The 16,531-nt window shown below is 35.4% G+C and overlaps 1 protein-coding gene across 8 annotated transcripts in view; it reads right to left on the reverse strand.

Annotated features, from left to right (window-relative positions):
• Positions 1-15,149, reverse strand: part of POLI (DNA polymerase iota) — a 28,775-nt gene extending 13,626 nt beyond the window's left edge. For 3 of the 8 annotated variants that reach the window (XM_074207897.1, XM_074207904.1, XM_074207905.1), the window contains exons 1-5: positions 14,974-15,149; positions 13,766-13,891; positions 9,925-10,089; positions 7,759-7,911; positions 1,655-1,891 (exon numbers count right to left, since the gene is read on the reverse strand). In XM_074207897.1, the coding sequence (XP_074063998.1) occupies positions 1,655-1,891; positions 7,759-7,911; positions 9,925-10,089; positions 13,766-13,891; positions 14,974-15,115 (823 nt within the window). In that variant the 5' untranslated portion in view covers positions 15,116-15,149. Of the gene's footprint in view, positions 1-1,654; positions 1,892-6,447; positions 6,566-7,758; positions 7,912-9,924; positions 10,090-13,765; positions 13,892-14,445; positions 14,856-14,973 lie in introns of those variants that run through there. The other 5 variants (XM_074207898.1, XM_074207900.1, XM_074207899.1 and 2 more) reach the window with 5 other exon arrangements.
• Positions 15,150-16,531: the final 1,382 nt, after the last annotated feature.

Below are 16,531 nucleotides of genomic sequence, written 5' to 3' on the forward strand. Positions count from 1 at the left end.
TTAGAAGAAAAATAACGTTAGTAGTATTATTGTGAAAAAGTTTTAACCTCAAGGATCCCATGGAAGGGACTCAAGCAATCCCCATGGTTGTTGAACCACATTTTGACAACCACTACCTACATGAGATTGTTGAAATTCTTTTCCAATCTAATTATATGATCCTATATCATATAATTGGCAGTCTTAAATATCCAGAGGGAAACAGGGGATACAGCTGATAGAACGCTGGCCTGGAAGCCTCAGGAAGACTTTTTTCCTGAATTCAAAATTGGCCTCAGACAAGTCACTTCACCCTGTTTGCCTCAGTTCCTCCTTTGTAAAATGAGTTGGAGAAGGAAATAGCAAATCACTCCAGTATCTTTGCCAAGAAAACCCCACATGGGATCACTAAGAGTTAGACATTTCCAAAAATGACTGAGGAAGAAAAATTATCTAAAAAATCTTTATAACCTCTAGCAAATAAACAAAAAAGACCTTAGAGAAGAGTCAGGGAGCTTCCAGCATGCATAAAATCATGTGATTTGGTGCTGCCAAGGCAACCACAAGTAGGACTCAAAATTCAATAAATCTAAAAGCTTTTTTAGGGATGAATTAGCAGGCTATTTTTTTTTAAGTTTTGGTTCTTGGCAGAAAAAAGGTTCCTCACCTGTCTTACAGTAAATAAAATAAATTCCCGAGCTGAAACTCTGAAGCTTGTTCACTTTATTTCAAGAAAAATACCTTCTGCCCTTAACTTAGAATCTTACTTTTATTTTAAGCAAAATTTTTATAAGCAAAAAGAGCTAGTGAATTAAAAAAAAGGAAGGCTGCTGGGAACACACACAAGCTGCAAATACAGTAACAGGTGACCAGTTAACAATAACAAAAGACACAAAAAATATAAAAAGCAAATCTAAGAATTCAAAAAATGTATCACACTGTAGTCATTTAATTTGGGACTTTGAGACCACTTAAATAAACCCTAAGGCTGTCCTATATTCTGATCATTCTTATAATGAAGATAGGGAGAGGAAAGGAATAAGCATTTACAGAATACCAACTATGTACCAAGCACTGTGCTGAATACTTTACAGATATTTTTCTCATTTGATCCTCACCTAGTAAAAATGCTAAGAACAGTTTAAATTGTGTGAATCTGAAGACAGAGAAGGGTTTATTAGAATAATTTTCATCAAAAAATCTTTTAAACTAAATTTCCAAAAATGTCAGATAAATGTGGTATTACTACAACCATCATGTAGTGTTATTATTGCTAAGTAATTCTAAATGATTCAACTTAACTGGAGAAAAATCAGAGCAAAGTAGAGTCAAGAAAACATAGTCTTCCTACTTCATTATATTATATTTTCTAAGGGAATAGGTAAGAGCCTAGAAGAAGTGATTAAATTTAATCAAATTATTGTGCTTCTTATTGCAATGAATTTTATGATAATATTTTATTGACCCTATAAAAGTATACATAGAAATCATTTTGAAATTATCTCAATATTTACTATGTATTTAATATAGGCTGAAATTGAAGGGTAACTTATTTTTTTTCCAAATAAGTATATCAAGTGAACAAGAATCCTAGTATAAGCACGAAATACACTGAAGATTCAAAGACAATAAAATACAAATAAAATAAATAACTTTAAAAGTCCATCTTTCTTACCAGGCATTTGTTTTATGTGGTCCAAACTATCAATGAGATCTTGACAACTTTCAGGCATTAAAACTGTTTGTTGATTTGGTTTAAAGGTACCAGAGACTAATTTGGACAACAATTTATTTGAAGCCACTCCAGCGCAGCCTGTGAGACCCAGCTGATTAAATATGGCTTCTCTCATCTCTGCTGCAATCTGAGATCCAATGAGCAACCTCACATGCAAAATGTCATTTAGGTTTACAGCTGTAAAAACAAGATACATGGTTAAATGTTAAATAAATATCTAGGGGATGGGGAATACATTTCCCTTATTGAGTCTATACTTTTACCCCCTCAAACTACCTCTCATTTTGTCTTATTTTTCTCTGTTGCTCACAGGGTTGTTATAAACCAAACCTCATTTTAAGCACCTATAACATTGTTAATATACTCTGTGGATAGTCAATAAAAAAATTATTGAGATAAATCTTTAGTTAATGTTTTTAAAAAAAAGGAGAGAAGAAAACCAAATCATAAGTATCAAAAATGAAAAGGGTGAATATACCACTAATGAAAAATGAAGTTTAAATAATTATTAGGAGTTATTTTGCCCAAGTATATGCCAATAAATTTAACAAATTTAGTGGAATGTAAAAATACTCAAAAAATATAAACTGCTTAGGTTAACAGAAGAGGAAACAGACTAAGTCTATTTTAGAAAAAAGAAACTGAACAATAAATGAACAATAAAAGAAAAAAGTATCAGGAGCACATGTGAAATCTATCAAACATTTAAAGATCAATTCCAATTATTATCCAATATATAATATTATCCAATTAATTCCAATATCAAGTAAATTATTTGAATAGGCAAAGAAGAAGTCCTACCAAGTTCCTTTTATGAAACAAATATGCTGCTGATACCTTAACCAGGAAGAGCAACAGAGAAAGAAAATTATACATCAATTTCACTAATGAATATGAATGCAAAAATGGTAAATAATATACTGGCTAGGAGACTACAACAATATATCACAAAGATTAATGAAGGAATGATTTACCATAAAGAAAACTATTAACCCAATTGATTACATCAATCACAAAATTAATAGAAATCATGATTACATCAACAGATGATGAAAAGTTTTTGTCCTAATACAATACTTGTTTGTATTAAAAATACTTGAAAGTAGGGGCAGTTAGGTGGCACAGTGGATAGAGCACCTGGCCCTGGAGTCAGGAGTACCTGAGTTCAAATCGGGCCTCAGACACTTAATAATTACCTAGCTGTGTGGCCCTGGGCAAGCCACTTAACCTCATTTGTCTTGCAAAAACCTTTAAAAGGGGGGGGGGGGGGAATACTTGAAAGAATGGGTATAAAAGGGATTTTTCCTTAATAATAAGAAGTATTTCCCTAAAGTCATAAGCAAGCATTATCTGTAATGAGGGATAAGCTGGAAGCCTTCCCAATAAAATATGGATGTGAAACAAGGATGGCCATTGTCTCCAGTATTATTTAATATTGTATTAGAAATGTTTGTAATAGTAACAAGAGAAAAAAGAAACTAAAAGAATCAGAAGGGGCAATTAGGCAATAAAACTATCTCTTTTTGCATATATGATGATATACTTGGAAAATTCTAGAAATTAAACTAAAAAGTTAGCAGATGCAATTAATCTTTTTTTTAAGATTTTTTAAGATTTTTAAGATTTTAAGATTTTGATTAAGATTAAGATTAAGATCCTGACTCCAGGGCCAGTGCTCTATCCACTGCGCCACCTAGCTGCCCCCAATGCAATTAAATTTAGCAAAATAATCAGATAGAAAAAAAATCTATATTGCATTTCTATATCTAAGAAAAACCCTGCAAGAAGAGATAGTAATAATCATAACATAAAATCACAGCATAAAATACATGGGAGTATACCTAAAATAATCCAGGAACTACATGAACATAATTATAAAACATTTCTTAATCAAATAAAGTCAAATTTAAACAGTTGGAGAAATATTAAATTCCTTAATGGGTAGACAGATATTAAAAATGACAATTCTAACTAAAATAATACATTTGTTCAATGCCGTCCCAATTAAATGATCAAAAAATTATTTTGAGTAAGAAAAAAATCATAACAAATTCATTAAGGAAGAACAGAAGGTCAAAAATATCAAAGAATCAATGGGAAAAAGTGTAAAAGAAAAAGGTTTAGAAGTAACAGATCTTGGGGCTGCTAGGTGGCGCAGTGGATAAAGCACCAGCCCTGAAGTCAGGAGTATATCTGGGTTCAAATCCGGTCTCAGACACTTAATAATTACCTAGCTGTGTGGCCTTGGGCAAGCCACTTAACCCCATTTACCTTGCAAAAACCTAAAAAAAAAAACCACTAACAAATCTTAAACTCTATTATATAAGGCTGTAATTATCAAAACTATCTGGTACTAGTTAAGAAAATGAAAGGTGAATCAGCAGGAAAAACAAAGCCACACATTAGACAGTAGTAAATGATTACTGTGCTTGACAAATTAAGAATATTACCTTTTGGGATAAGAATTTCTATTTGGTAAAAAAATTATTGGGAAAACTGGAAAGCAGTCTAACAGAAAATGGTGCAGACCTGAATCTTATACCATTTACCAACACAAGATCAAAAATGGATACATGACAGATATAAAGGGAAATATCATAAATAAATTAAAAGAACATGGAACATTTTACTTATCAAATTTATGGATAGATGAAGAACTTATTAATATATGGACTTAAGAACAGATAGAAAGCATTGTGAGATGGAAAATGAATAATTTTGATTATATTAAAATTAAAAAGGGGTAGTACATATAAAACCAATGTAGCCAAGATTAGAGGGAAGACAACTGGGGAAGAAATTTAAGGACAGTTTCTTGAGGGAAACGCTTCCTTGTTTCAAAAATATAGGGAATTTTGGCAAATTTCTAAAATTACAAACCATTTCCCAAATAATAAAGGGTCAAAGGATAGGAACAGGTAGTTTAATATTGAAATCAAAGTTATAGGTCATATTGATTAAAATGAAAGACAAATGATAGAAGATGAGAAACAATTGGGTCATTAATACAATGCTGGTGGACTTGTAAACTGAGCCAACCATTTTGAAGTGCAATCCAGAATTATGCCCGAGTTTTAAAATTGTTTATAACACTTTGAGCCAGCAACACCACTCTTAAGTCTGTTTCACAAGGTAATCAGGGAAAAAGGAAAAGAACCTGAACATTCTAAAATATATATAGTAGCTTTCTTTGTAGTAAAAAAGAACTGGAAAGGGAGGGGATGACCATCAATTACAGAATGGCTATATACAAGTTGTGGTATATGATTATGATGGAATACTACAATGCTGTAAAAAAAAATGTTAACTTGATTGATAATAACTGCAGTTCTTTTCAAAATTTTCTAAACCAGACATAGGAAAACTGAGCTTTACAGTAAACAGAATAAATCAAAATATGCAAAAAGCATCTGATAAATTCTTGCCTTTGAAAAGTCTTTTCAGAATATAAAAAAAAAATTAAGATTACTGCTACTCTACCTTAATGATGAAGAAAAATAATAACTGATTAATGAAAAAGAAGTGAAAATACTGGGAGAAGCTGACCTCATAACAATTAGGAAAAGAAATACTAGGCATAGGAAATCAAATTTCAGAAAGTTCAAAGAAAAGAAAGGTAAAATTATAAAGCCAAAATTTCTAATAAGAAGTTTCCAAAATAAAGATAATTAGCTATATAGACAATAAAGTTATGATATTACAATTACAAACATGCTAATAAAGAGACAAAAGGAGTTTAAAGAGACTAACTTAATTGTAAAAGGAAAATCAATCTTGAGTTTAAATATGAAAAAATAAATGCATAAAAAACAATAAGAGGGTTACATAAAACCAGAACAAATATTAAAAACTGGCATGGCCCTATAAAATTAATGTCAGGAGGGTTAGCCCCAAAATGAACTTAGCCTTGTAAGAAATACTAAAAATAGCTTTTTAGTAGCTATGGTATTTCAGACAACTAATGAGGAAGTTCTAGGTCTTTCTCAAGGGTGAGATTTCCCTTTATCAAAGGTGAGACAAGAGGAAGCAGAACTACTTGACCCTTTATTCTGTTTGTTTCTTCATCAACCAGGAAAAGGTAAAAATAAATGTGACTGAAAGGTAACTGAAACAAAGAGAGACCACCCAGGCACTTTAAATTAATTTGAACTGCCAGGCAGAGAAAAACATATCCTAATGGATTAAAAGACTTTTCAGATGTGATTCCAGAGCAATTTTTCATAATTTTTGAGTGATGGAAGAACATGGGAATGCCACATAAGCAACTATTTTGAATAAGAAAAAAAATGGAGTCCTAAAACAAAAGTTTAGTGTCAGCAGCAAAATTTGAGAAAAATTGTGAACACTTAAAAAAGAAAACAGAACTACTATGTGGTCACAAAGAACAAGTAATATCAAGCTTAACTAATTTTTAATGATAACTATAACTGTAGATCAAAACAGTGCACATACAATCTAGGTCTCAGGAATAAAAACAATAATAATGATAATAAAGACTAATCTGAAAGTTTATCCTTGTGGAAAAGATTAATAAATATAACCTATTTTATCTAACTTTGTCCTTCTATTAGAGCCAGTCATGCCTCTCTATGCAGGAAAGGGAGAGGGGATTTCTGAAGCTGATAGGGCTGGGTGATACTTAGGTAGATTCACAACTAAGTATAAGAGGCAACTAGGGGGCTCAACGACAGAGTCAGGAAAACCTGAGTTCAAATCCAGCCTCAGATACTTACTAGCTATGTGGCCCTGGGCAAGTCAATTTAACTTCTATTTGCCCTAATCCACTTGAGAAGAAAATGGTAAACAACTTCAGTATCTTTGCCAAGAAAATCCCATGGACAAGAATGATTCATGAAGTCATGAAGTACTGATGCAACTGAACAACGGGAAACTGACCTGTCAAAAACATATTATTGTTCACCAGTTAAAGATGACAGAAATCTAAGACTAATAACAAATAACAAGATTCATAAAGATTACAACAATTTAGAAGTGCTAAACTAACAAGATGAAAAGTCAATTAAAATGTAAAAATGATTAAAATGATTAGATGTAAAATTTTGCTATTGCGTTCAAAAGCAGAATGGGAAATACTATGTTTAAGTCTATATGTAAAGTATCTAGGGCTTTTAGTTGACTACAAAGTAAATATGAAACAGTATAAATTACTTTCAAAAACCTAATACAATTTGAAACTATATTAACATAGAATATAGTAACAAGAACAAAGGAAGTTTCACATAACAGCAGAGTTGGAAAGTACCTCAAGGGTCATTCAGGTTCTTGGCCAAGACCCTTACTAATGATAAATGCAACTTCTGAGACCACCCACTTTAGTGGATGGCTGTTTTTCCTTATGTGGAGTCAAGTTCATCTTTCATCTTCTACGCTTTGCTCCTAATCCCGTCTTCTAAGGTCACTCTTGAAAAAGTCTAATGATATGATAGCCCTTCAGATACTTAAAAGACTTCTAAAATATTCTTCTGCATGGAAGAGAGACTGAAATGAACTGCTGTTAAAATGCAGAGTAATTATCAGAAACATGAAAGAACAAGTAATCTAGAGAAGAGGGAAGTATTGGGAACCTGGAGAGAGTCACAAAAAGTAAAGTAGAAGGAAACCAAAGACAACTTAATATCCTTGGAAATTCTGACTTTAGACAGGCCTGATGTGGGAACAATATAGTGAGGGGAAATGGGAAAAAAGCCCCCCCCCCAAAAAAAAAACTGTCCTTAAGAAAAGAATGTTAGCATGTTAACTCTTTTCAAATTGGTACAGAGAAGCAGTAGTTGACTTTTGAAAACAGTACTGAAAAGATAATAGTGGTAGGGTTGTCATGATGAGGTAGATTGGATTGACTATCCCATATATCAGCAATATTTGCTAGTTTTCCAATTTTTATCTTAGGGATTAAATACCCCAGAAAGATTCTTAACTGTGCAGATAACCTTAACTACAAGAGTAATAGTGCCCTCACATGGCAGAAAGTTTCAAAAGTTACAAAATACTGTCAATAGTAATTAAATAGGGAAATAAAAACTCACACTGATTATTGTAAACATGACCAGAAACAGCTACTACAGAAGAGTCATCACTTTGTAGCTGATGTAGTCTCTTCTCAACCATCTGGGTTATATCCACAAAATTTTCATCAAATCCCAGTCTTTCAACAGTTGAACTGAATTCTTCCAATAACTCTAAAAGGAAATAATATTAGATGCATATATAAACTAAAATTATATCTAAGGTTAAAATTTTAACAGCACAGTGAATATTTTGTTTACCAAAAAAGTAAATTGTTTCAAAATGCTGTAGTAAAACAAGCTATATGAAAACTTTGAGAAATTTTAAAAATAGTCAATAAAAGAAAGTTTACTACAGGGATTTAGTAATAAAAGTAATTTCAAGGGTAGATCTTGAGATCAGAACATATTTAACCCAATCTATTATTCTTCTAAATTTAAATAAGATTGAGGTAACTGAAAAATTAAGTTGTTTATCAAATCAGGCAATTTTTTTATTTTAGAAAAGATTTCCAATAGAGTTGAAAGGGATTTTTTTAGTTAGCTCTGAGCTAACCTACAAAGTTGAAGAAACAAAGTGGACATTATTCAAGTATTTCAGATAGTCAAGTTTTATTGCACATCAAAATGATAAATCCAAAAGAACTATCAGATTTGATTTAAGATAAAAATCAGTATATATATAACACTAATATAAGATTGCATAATCAAATGTATTGAACAGAAATTTTCACTTTTCTGCAGTCATCCTATGTTAGAAATAGTTGGACATTAGAAAGATAAATTGTTAGCCAATGACAGAGTGACAATTCCTAGGTTCTTTGTGTTCAGTCATCTACTCATAATATTACTTCATCAACACACTCACCTTTTACCATAAAAAAGTCAATCAATATATAAATGACAAAATGAGGAACAAGATTTTATACATGAAGAAGGAAGTCTAAAGATCAAAGAATACATCTTTTTTGGTTTTATGATTAAGAGTATGTAGTCTTGGGGGTCAGTTAGATGGTGCAGTGGCTACAGCTCTAGCCCTGGAATCAGGAGGACCTGAATTGAAATCCAGCCTCAGACACTTAGCAATTACCCAATTATGTGACTTTGGCCAAGTCACTTAATCCCACTGCCATGCCCCCCCCTGCAAAAAAAGAGTAGACTCAAAAAATTCCTCACACACAGTAAATCTCTTACATTCTAAAACTCAGCACCCAAGTGATATCTCCCTATACCTGGTAATGGATCAGAAGCTGATTGTGATAATTTTCCACATAAGGTCTTGACTTTTATCTCCATTTTCTCAGAACGATGGACTTAATTTCAAACCATTTTTCTACGGAGCTGAGGCTACCCTGGTGTATCAATAGTTCAGGGGAGGGGAAAAGACAGAAATGAAAAAGGGAGAAAAAAAGCAGGCAGCCATGAAGGAGTGAATACTGTTTTGTTTTCTCCAAATAATGGCTGCCACCTCAATCTATTCTGATAATTACAAAGTACTTTATTTTGAAAGTCTCTGAAATTATTATTTCAAAGTAAAAATGTTAAAAAGCAGAAGAATGGGAAATGCATGAGGAAAATAGTTTCTTTCCAAAATGTGAGTTATGAAAACATGAATAAATACAGTAGACTTTGGCACCTTGTGCTTTAGGTTCTCTCAATCTCTCTTCAATAAACTAAAATACCACCAGTTCAACTTTAATTGTGTGCTAGTTTTGGCTGCATAAAATTAGATTAGGTACAAATTTAAAATCCTTAGAAATTGATACTTATTTTATTTCAATGATTTTCAAAAATCAGTGAAGTTAATCATCATTTGCAAATTATTTTAAAGTACTGTCTGTAATACCATAAATATTTTTATGGATAATTTAAAAATACATATTTTATTTATAACTCAAAATATTTAACTCTAAGTTTACTGTTTATTCTTTAAGTTGTTTTATTTGGCATTGTTTTACTAATATTGTAAAGAAACAATAAGGAAAATTTCAATTAAAATTACTGACAAAATTTTTATTACATAAATGCCAGTCTATCTTCAACATTTAGTAATCTCTTTCTATACAAAACTAGCATGATCTAAAATGAAATTTTATATATATTTATGTGTGTGTGTGTGTATGTGTGTAAAATAAAGCTAAAATTATTATCATTTTACAAGTCTTTGAAGAATCATCCTTGTTTTACCTGTAACCTTGTATGATATTTCTCTATACCGAGTCAGGTCTTCTCCATTAACTAGCACCAGTTGTGGACACTTTTCTTTTGCATCTCTCACAGACATCAGTTTTTTAACTCCAAGCTTCCTGGCCTCATAGTTACAGGTAACAACCAAATATTTTTGCTGAACACCTATGAGGAAAATAGTATTGGGGTTAACTCAACAAGATGGAAGGGAATCACCTGTTAAAATTATATTTTTAAAAAATATATATTTTTGTCATACATTAGAATGCAAGACATTTTGGTAACAAAAATATCAATTTAGAGTTCACTTTATAACTACTACCTATTTTCATTAATAAAGTTATAAGAAGCAGAAACAATGGTATCTCAAACTATTACCTATTCAAAAAGGTTTTTAAGGTACCAAAATATTTCAACAATACTCTATATTATATGTCTAAAGTGAATTATTATTAGCTAATCATAACTTTTGGGCAATTTGTTGCAGAGAATATTGGAGCTTGAGTCAGATAAAACTTAGAAGTTTTCAAGAATTACTGAGGGACATGAATTGGATCTGTCACTTCACTGGTACAGAAAACACAAAGATGAAGAAACTACCTCTACTGTGTATATCAGCACCTTTTCTCTCATAACTCAAGTTGTCTTAGCATTGAGAATTTTAATGATTTTCACAGGATTACACAGACAGTACCATTTAGACATAAGTGTTCCTGGCTTCAAAGACCCTACCCATTTCACTATACTGTCTCTCCTCAGATATTATGAGATACTTACTAAAATAATGGAAGATGTACCATATTCACATGCATTTTAATATAAATGATTAAATACTACTAGGTAGACCAGTTTCATAGGTGTTCTATATTGGGAGGTTTCTTAACCTATGACCAAAAACTAGCTTCTTCTGTTTTCTCTGGTGAAATATGAATAAAATATCTCTAATTTAATTTTCACATATAGGATAGAGATGGAGTTAACTTTACTTTTAATTAATAATATGCTCTATTAAAAAATTTTGAGAACTGGAAGAACTGTCAAACAAAATTAATTGCTAGTTGCTGCTAGTAAAAATTCACTTTCATCTTCTGAACATTCTGACACTGAATAAGGGAGTGTTCTATTTCAAGTACTAGCTTGTCATAATAATTAGGGCTACCCGATTACTAAATTCGCTTCTTTGTTGGCCTACACAGCAAATGTAAGGTATTCAAGAAAAATTACAGGTCAAGGGGAGACAAACGCATGATCCACAGCATAACATAATTAAAAACTCAGCTTTATCAATTTTTGAAGGCTGTTGAAGTTTTATATGAAATGTTTTTAGCCAGAGTACTATCTTCAGAAATCACTTATGGTTTAGAAGACCATTAGAGCTAAATTATTCCTAAACTTTAAATGATAAAAACAAACTAATTTGTTTTTACAACTTAAAAAAGATTAAAGTAGTATGAAGCAAAGAAATTTAAAGCTAAACATATTTTTTAATTCCTTTATTTTCCCCAAGAGTAATGACTAATCATTCTTCAGCTTCGAAAGTTCACTACAAGGTTCTTAAGAACTTTTGTTTAAATCAATTTGCTTGAGGACCACAAGAAAAATATAAGACAACTGCTTCATATTTTAACATGCATCTTTTTATGATTTAAAATATAATTTAACAGTTAAAAGTACGTTTCCCTAGAATATGTTTATGGAATTCCACAAGTTCCACTTTTGAAGAACTCATTCTTATTCATGAATTTAACAAATATTCATTAAACACCTTATATGAGTAAAGTACTTTTCAAAATCCAGCAGCTTCTATTCAAATATTAAGTAACAATTTGGCTGATATACAAGACGCAGCTGGTAGCTCAGTAGAATTCTGGGCCTGAATTTAGAAAGATATAAATTCAAATCTAGCTTCGGAGACGTATTAGCTGTGTCACCCTGGGCAAGTCATTTAGCCTCTGCCTAACAGTTTTCACCAGTGTAAAATGGGGATCAAATGAAAGATTTATAAAGCATTTAGCACAGTGCCTGACACACTGTAGGTGCTATTAAAAAAAAAACCTCCACTCCCCACCCCATGAATGGTTCTGCATGGCCTCTATCTTTCACAAAGTTCCCACCCTACTTCTTTAGAGCTTTTTGTCTACTCAGTAAACTTAGAATCATACTGTATCAGAGCCAAATTTTTTTAAAGATCAGTTCCTCTAAGTGTGGTCATGTGAACTCTGGAGATCAGATCCTTCAGGGGATCCATGAAGTCAAAATGATTCTCATAATATCTGATTCTTTCCATTTTTAATACAGTATCAATAGATAATACCCCATAAAACTATTTGGGATCTTCAATAATTTTTAAAAGTATGAAGGGATCCTAAGACCAAAAAGTCTGAGAACTGCTGGCTCAATTCTAACCTTCTTGAATGAAGTAATTAAGGGTCCTGAGAAAATAACATAAGGAATGTCACAGGTAGTGAATGGCAGTCAAAAATCTGAATCAAATTCTCCTGGTTTCAAGTACAGTGGTCACCTTCCTATATCATACTATGTAATCTTATGTTTATCTATTTCACTAATTCAATGCTACCTGTGTTGTTAGTTTTTAAAACTACAAATGTCCTGACATCAAGAACAAGGACTGTGTTTTATAGCCTGAATGACTAGCACAAGACCCAGTTCATAGAAGATGATGTTTGTCCTTCGTTCCTGAAGAAGACATTGACCTTGGGGAAGTGACACCTTGACAAGCACATGAACTGAATTTGAGTGGGCGGGGAGGGGGTTGCTGTGCTAAGTCATCAGCCTCACTTTCTCCTCCACAGTCATCTGGGTCCAGTGGCCAGAATATGAATCAAGACAAATGGATGGTCCTAGATGGGAGGCAAGTAGGGTTAAATGACTTGTCCAAGGTCATACAGCTAGTAAGGGTCAAGTATCTGAGATCTAATTCTAACTCTGGTCCTCTTGCCTCAAAGACCAGTGCTCCACTATGCCACCTAGCTGCCCTTTAAAGGGTTGGTCAATAAATGACTTTGACATGGTAAGAAATTTCATTCCTTATCTCCAAATTCATTTTTAAAAATCATTTAAATAAACTTCCAGTGAATATTGTAGGATGGTATAAGAACTGATTAATTCTGATTATCCTCTATCTTCCCCTTTCAGTCAATCTAGAAAAAAAGGGTATCTATATTTAGGGCAAAGGGTCATTTTATATTTTTGACTATTGCTGAAGTTTCCATGACCAAAAAACGAACCACTTGGAGACCAATCTTCTGGTAATGAGAAAAGTAGCAACAATATCTGGTATTTAACATGAGGAATTATTTCTTCTACATAAGAAATTCAAAAAGCCTGCTTTTTTTTATGTTTTTAATCTCTCCTAGTACCCATCAATGCATTATACACATAAGGCAGTTAATAAAAATTTGTTGAATGATAATAGTTTCTTTCAACCTTAAAAGTGGTAGTAGTTATTCTCAATTTGGGTATAGGGAAACAAATTTAGATAATTTGCTTACAAAAGCAAATAGAAAGCTGTGAAACCAGCTAGGCCTGAAAGTCAATCCAGAAATAAAATTACGCTACTTATTGGTTTTGCACTGACAAATTTATGTACCCATATCTAAACTTCTTACTGTCTTTGCTTTGGATGATCCATTTATAAAATGATTATAAAATCCATATCCCCTCATTACTATTAATTACAATACAGGAACCACTTTTAAAGTTTTATAATACTGAGCTGAGTAAAAGGAAATGGAATAAAATAACAACAAAAAAAGCAATTCTAACAATTTTAATCCTTAAATATAAAAAAGGGAAAGAAAATATATAAGTCCGGAAATACCTAAAGGTTTGCCTTTTAATTCTGGATGAGAGATCATTTCTACTTGTGCATAAAAGCAATCCAGATCCACGTGTACTATGACTCTGTAGGAAGCACTTCCTGCCGGCACAACTTGGCCATGAACTGCTGCATCACATGCAAAGAAATGCAAAATATTTTCAGACTTTTTACCCTAAGCTAACATGATAGGGTGGTGGTAAATGATGGTAAATGACCAAAGTGGGCTCTGTCAGGTATATTAGTTTTTTCATCTTTCCCTGACTTATCCCAGCAGCTAAGTTATAGAATTGAGAATACTCCAATGGATACAAAAAAAACCTCAAACACCTATTTTTCAATATTTTCTATTTTTCAGCTTCTGAAAAAAAAAATTCAACCTGATGCTAGCCAAAGATGAAAAAGCAGGTTAACTACCACCTAGACTTAACAATGGGAAAAAAAATCAATATACTCTTGGAAGGAATATTAAGTGATCCAAACAATAATCCCCATGAAACTAAGTGAACCTGACTCCTTACAAGGCCCACGTGGTAACACCAGAGCCCAAATTGGCGGAGGAACAAAAGCTGAGTATTTACAGAACTTGACCTCCTTGCTGCTTCGTCCCCCAGCCTTGCTGAGATGAAGGCTCTTCTTCATGGGGCAGCTGCACCTGCTCTTTGGATGAGGCCAATGCTCACCTGCTCAGGCCTCTGGAGCCAGTCTTCACAAGGCCGGGCGAGCAGAGCCCTGGGTGGGGGTTAGTTGGCTGGGAAGGAGCTCCCCGGGGTCGGGAGCCCCAGGCACGGCCCCTCCCCAAGCTGCCACCCGTTGGACCCACTCCGACCCGGGGCCAAGCCGGCGGCGGGCCAAGTCCGGCGTGGAAGGCGGAGGAAGGGCTCCCGACTTCACAGTTTGTAAAACTTTGAACTCTGGGGGAGGTCCTTTTGTGTCTTAGTTTGTTTGATTTAAACAACTTTAAAAAAAAAAAAGTGATTGTGGAAACGCGCCCTCGCTGGCCTAGCACGTGGAGGGAGGAAGGGGAAGATGACCCCTAACCTTAAGGGGCGCGGGCTGGGGTCAGGGCGAGCCGGGCGTGGCCTGGAACCGGAACCGGGTGAGGAGCGGACTCCGCCCCCAGGGCGGGGCTACTTCCTCCTCCCCTCCCCCCAGCTTCGGGTCGCGGAGGCCCCCTCCCCCCTCCCCGCGATCGCTCTCATTTCATTTACACGGAGCGAGGCGGCCGGCCTCCACGGGCTCCACGGCGCTCCGGGAACCTCCTGCCGCCCCCCGGAGCTGAGGATCCATCTTGTCCTCCTCTTCCTCGTCTTCCTCCTCCTCTTCCTCCGGCCCCACCCCCACCAGGTCCATCCCTCCGGCCAACCGCAGCTCGGGCTCGCCGCCGCCTCCGCCCCCGTCACCCGGGGAAACCGCGGGCTCCCCGGCCCCGCCCCTTGAGCGCCTCTCGCGCTCCGCGTCGGGGCGGAAGGCCCAGGCCCCGGCAGGTTGGCGGCAGGACGCCGGTCTGCGCCTGCGCCTGTTCCACCCGCCCACGTGCGCTAAGTGGAAACGAGAGCCGGCCCGACCCGGCCGAGCTGCCGCAGTTCCTCTGCGGCCGAAGTCCCTCGGGGCCCGCCGGGCCGGGGCGAAAGTCCCCGCGGGACAGACCGAAACCCCCGGCCCGCCGCGGTCCGCAGACGGGGCCGCCGCGCCCGCGCGCTCCGCCCTTCCCGGGGGCTCCGGGCGGGAGCCAAGCGGTGCGGTGCCCCACGGAGCCCTGGGAGCAGAGGAAGAGCGCTGCCAAGTCAAACGGGATTTTAGTATCAGCACATAGTAGAAAGCCTTGTTTTGGAGAGGGTTGTGCCTGGGGGTTCCCCTGAAGCCTGCCCCTCCAACAGGTTTCGTAGGTAATGACTTTTTTTTAACAGCAATATTGTAGATTTTACTTGAGTTGTACAATTCCCCCCCATCTTACTTCCCTCCCCCCACCCCCACAGAAGGCAGTCTGTTACATTGTTTCCATTGTTGTACCTTGAGCCAAATCGAATGTGATGAGAGATCATGTTCTTAAGGAACATAAAGTATAAGAGATAACAAGATCAGACAATAAGATAGCAGTTTAGGTAATGATTGTTAATAATGCCATCTACAAATAAGCCAAAAATTTTAACTGAACGAACAGAATTTAGAGTTAGAATATAGGGGCGGCTAGGTGGCGCAGTGGATAAAGCACCGACCTTGGAGTCAGGAGTACCTGGGTTCAAATCTGGTCTCAGACACTTAATAATTACCTAGCATTGTGGCCTTGAGCAAGCCACTTAACCCCATTGCCTTGCAAAAACCTAAAAAAACAAAAAAGGGGAACATATATATATATATATATATGTATATATATGTATGTATGTATGTATATAGGAGCCATTAAGTAACTTGTCCAAGGCCTTGGGCCTCTACATGAAATTGCTAGTGAAAAAAGGCACGGATGGGGCAGCTAGGTGGCACAATGGATAGAGCACCGGCCCAGGAGTAGCCAGTTCAAATCCATCCTCAGACACTTAATAATTACCTAGCTGTGTGGCCTTCGGAAAGCCACTTAGCCCCATTGCCTTGCAAAAAAAAAAAAATAGAAAAAAGAAAAAGGCATGATGCCTTGATTGCTACCAAATAACAGAACTTATGTATTAATACTGAAGACAATTTTATAAAATGTATTTCAGAAAAACTACAGCCCTTGGACAAGTTCACAGCCAGAGAATCTTGAGAAATTTATGCAAGGGAATTAATGAT

This window comes from Macrotis lagotis, chromosome X (genome assembly GCF_037893015.1).
Source record: "Macrotis lagotis isolate mMagLag1 chromosome X, bilby.v1.9.chrom.fasta, whole genome shotgun sequence".
Classification (NCBI taxonomy): Eukaryota; Metazoa; Chordata; class Mammalia; order Peramelemorphia; family Peramelidae; genus Macrotis; species Macrotis lagotis.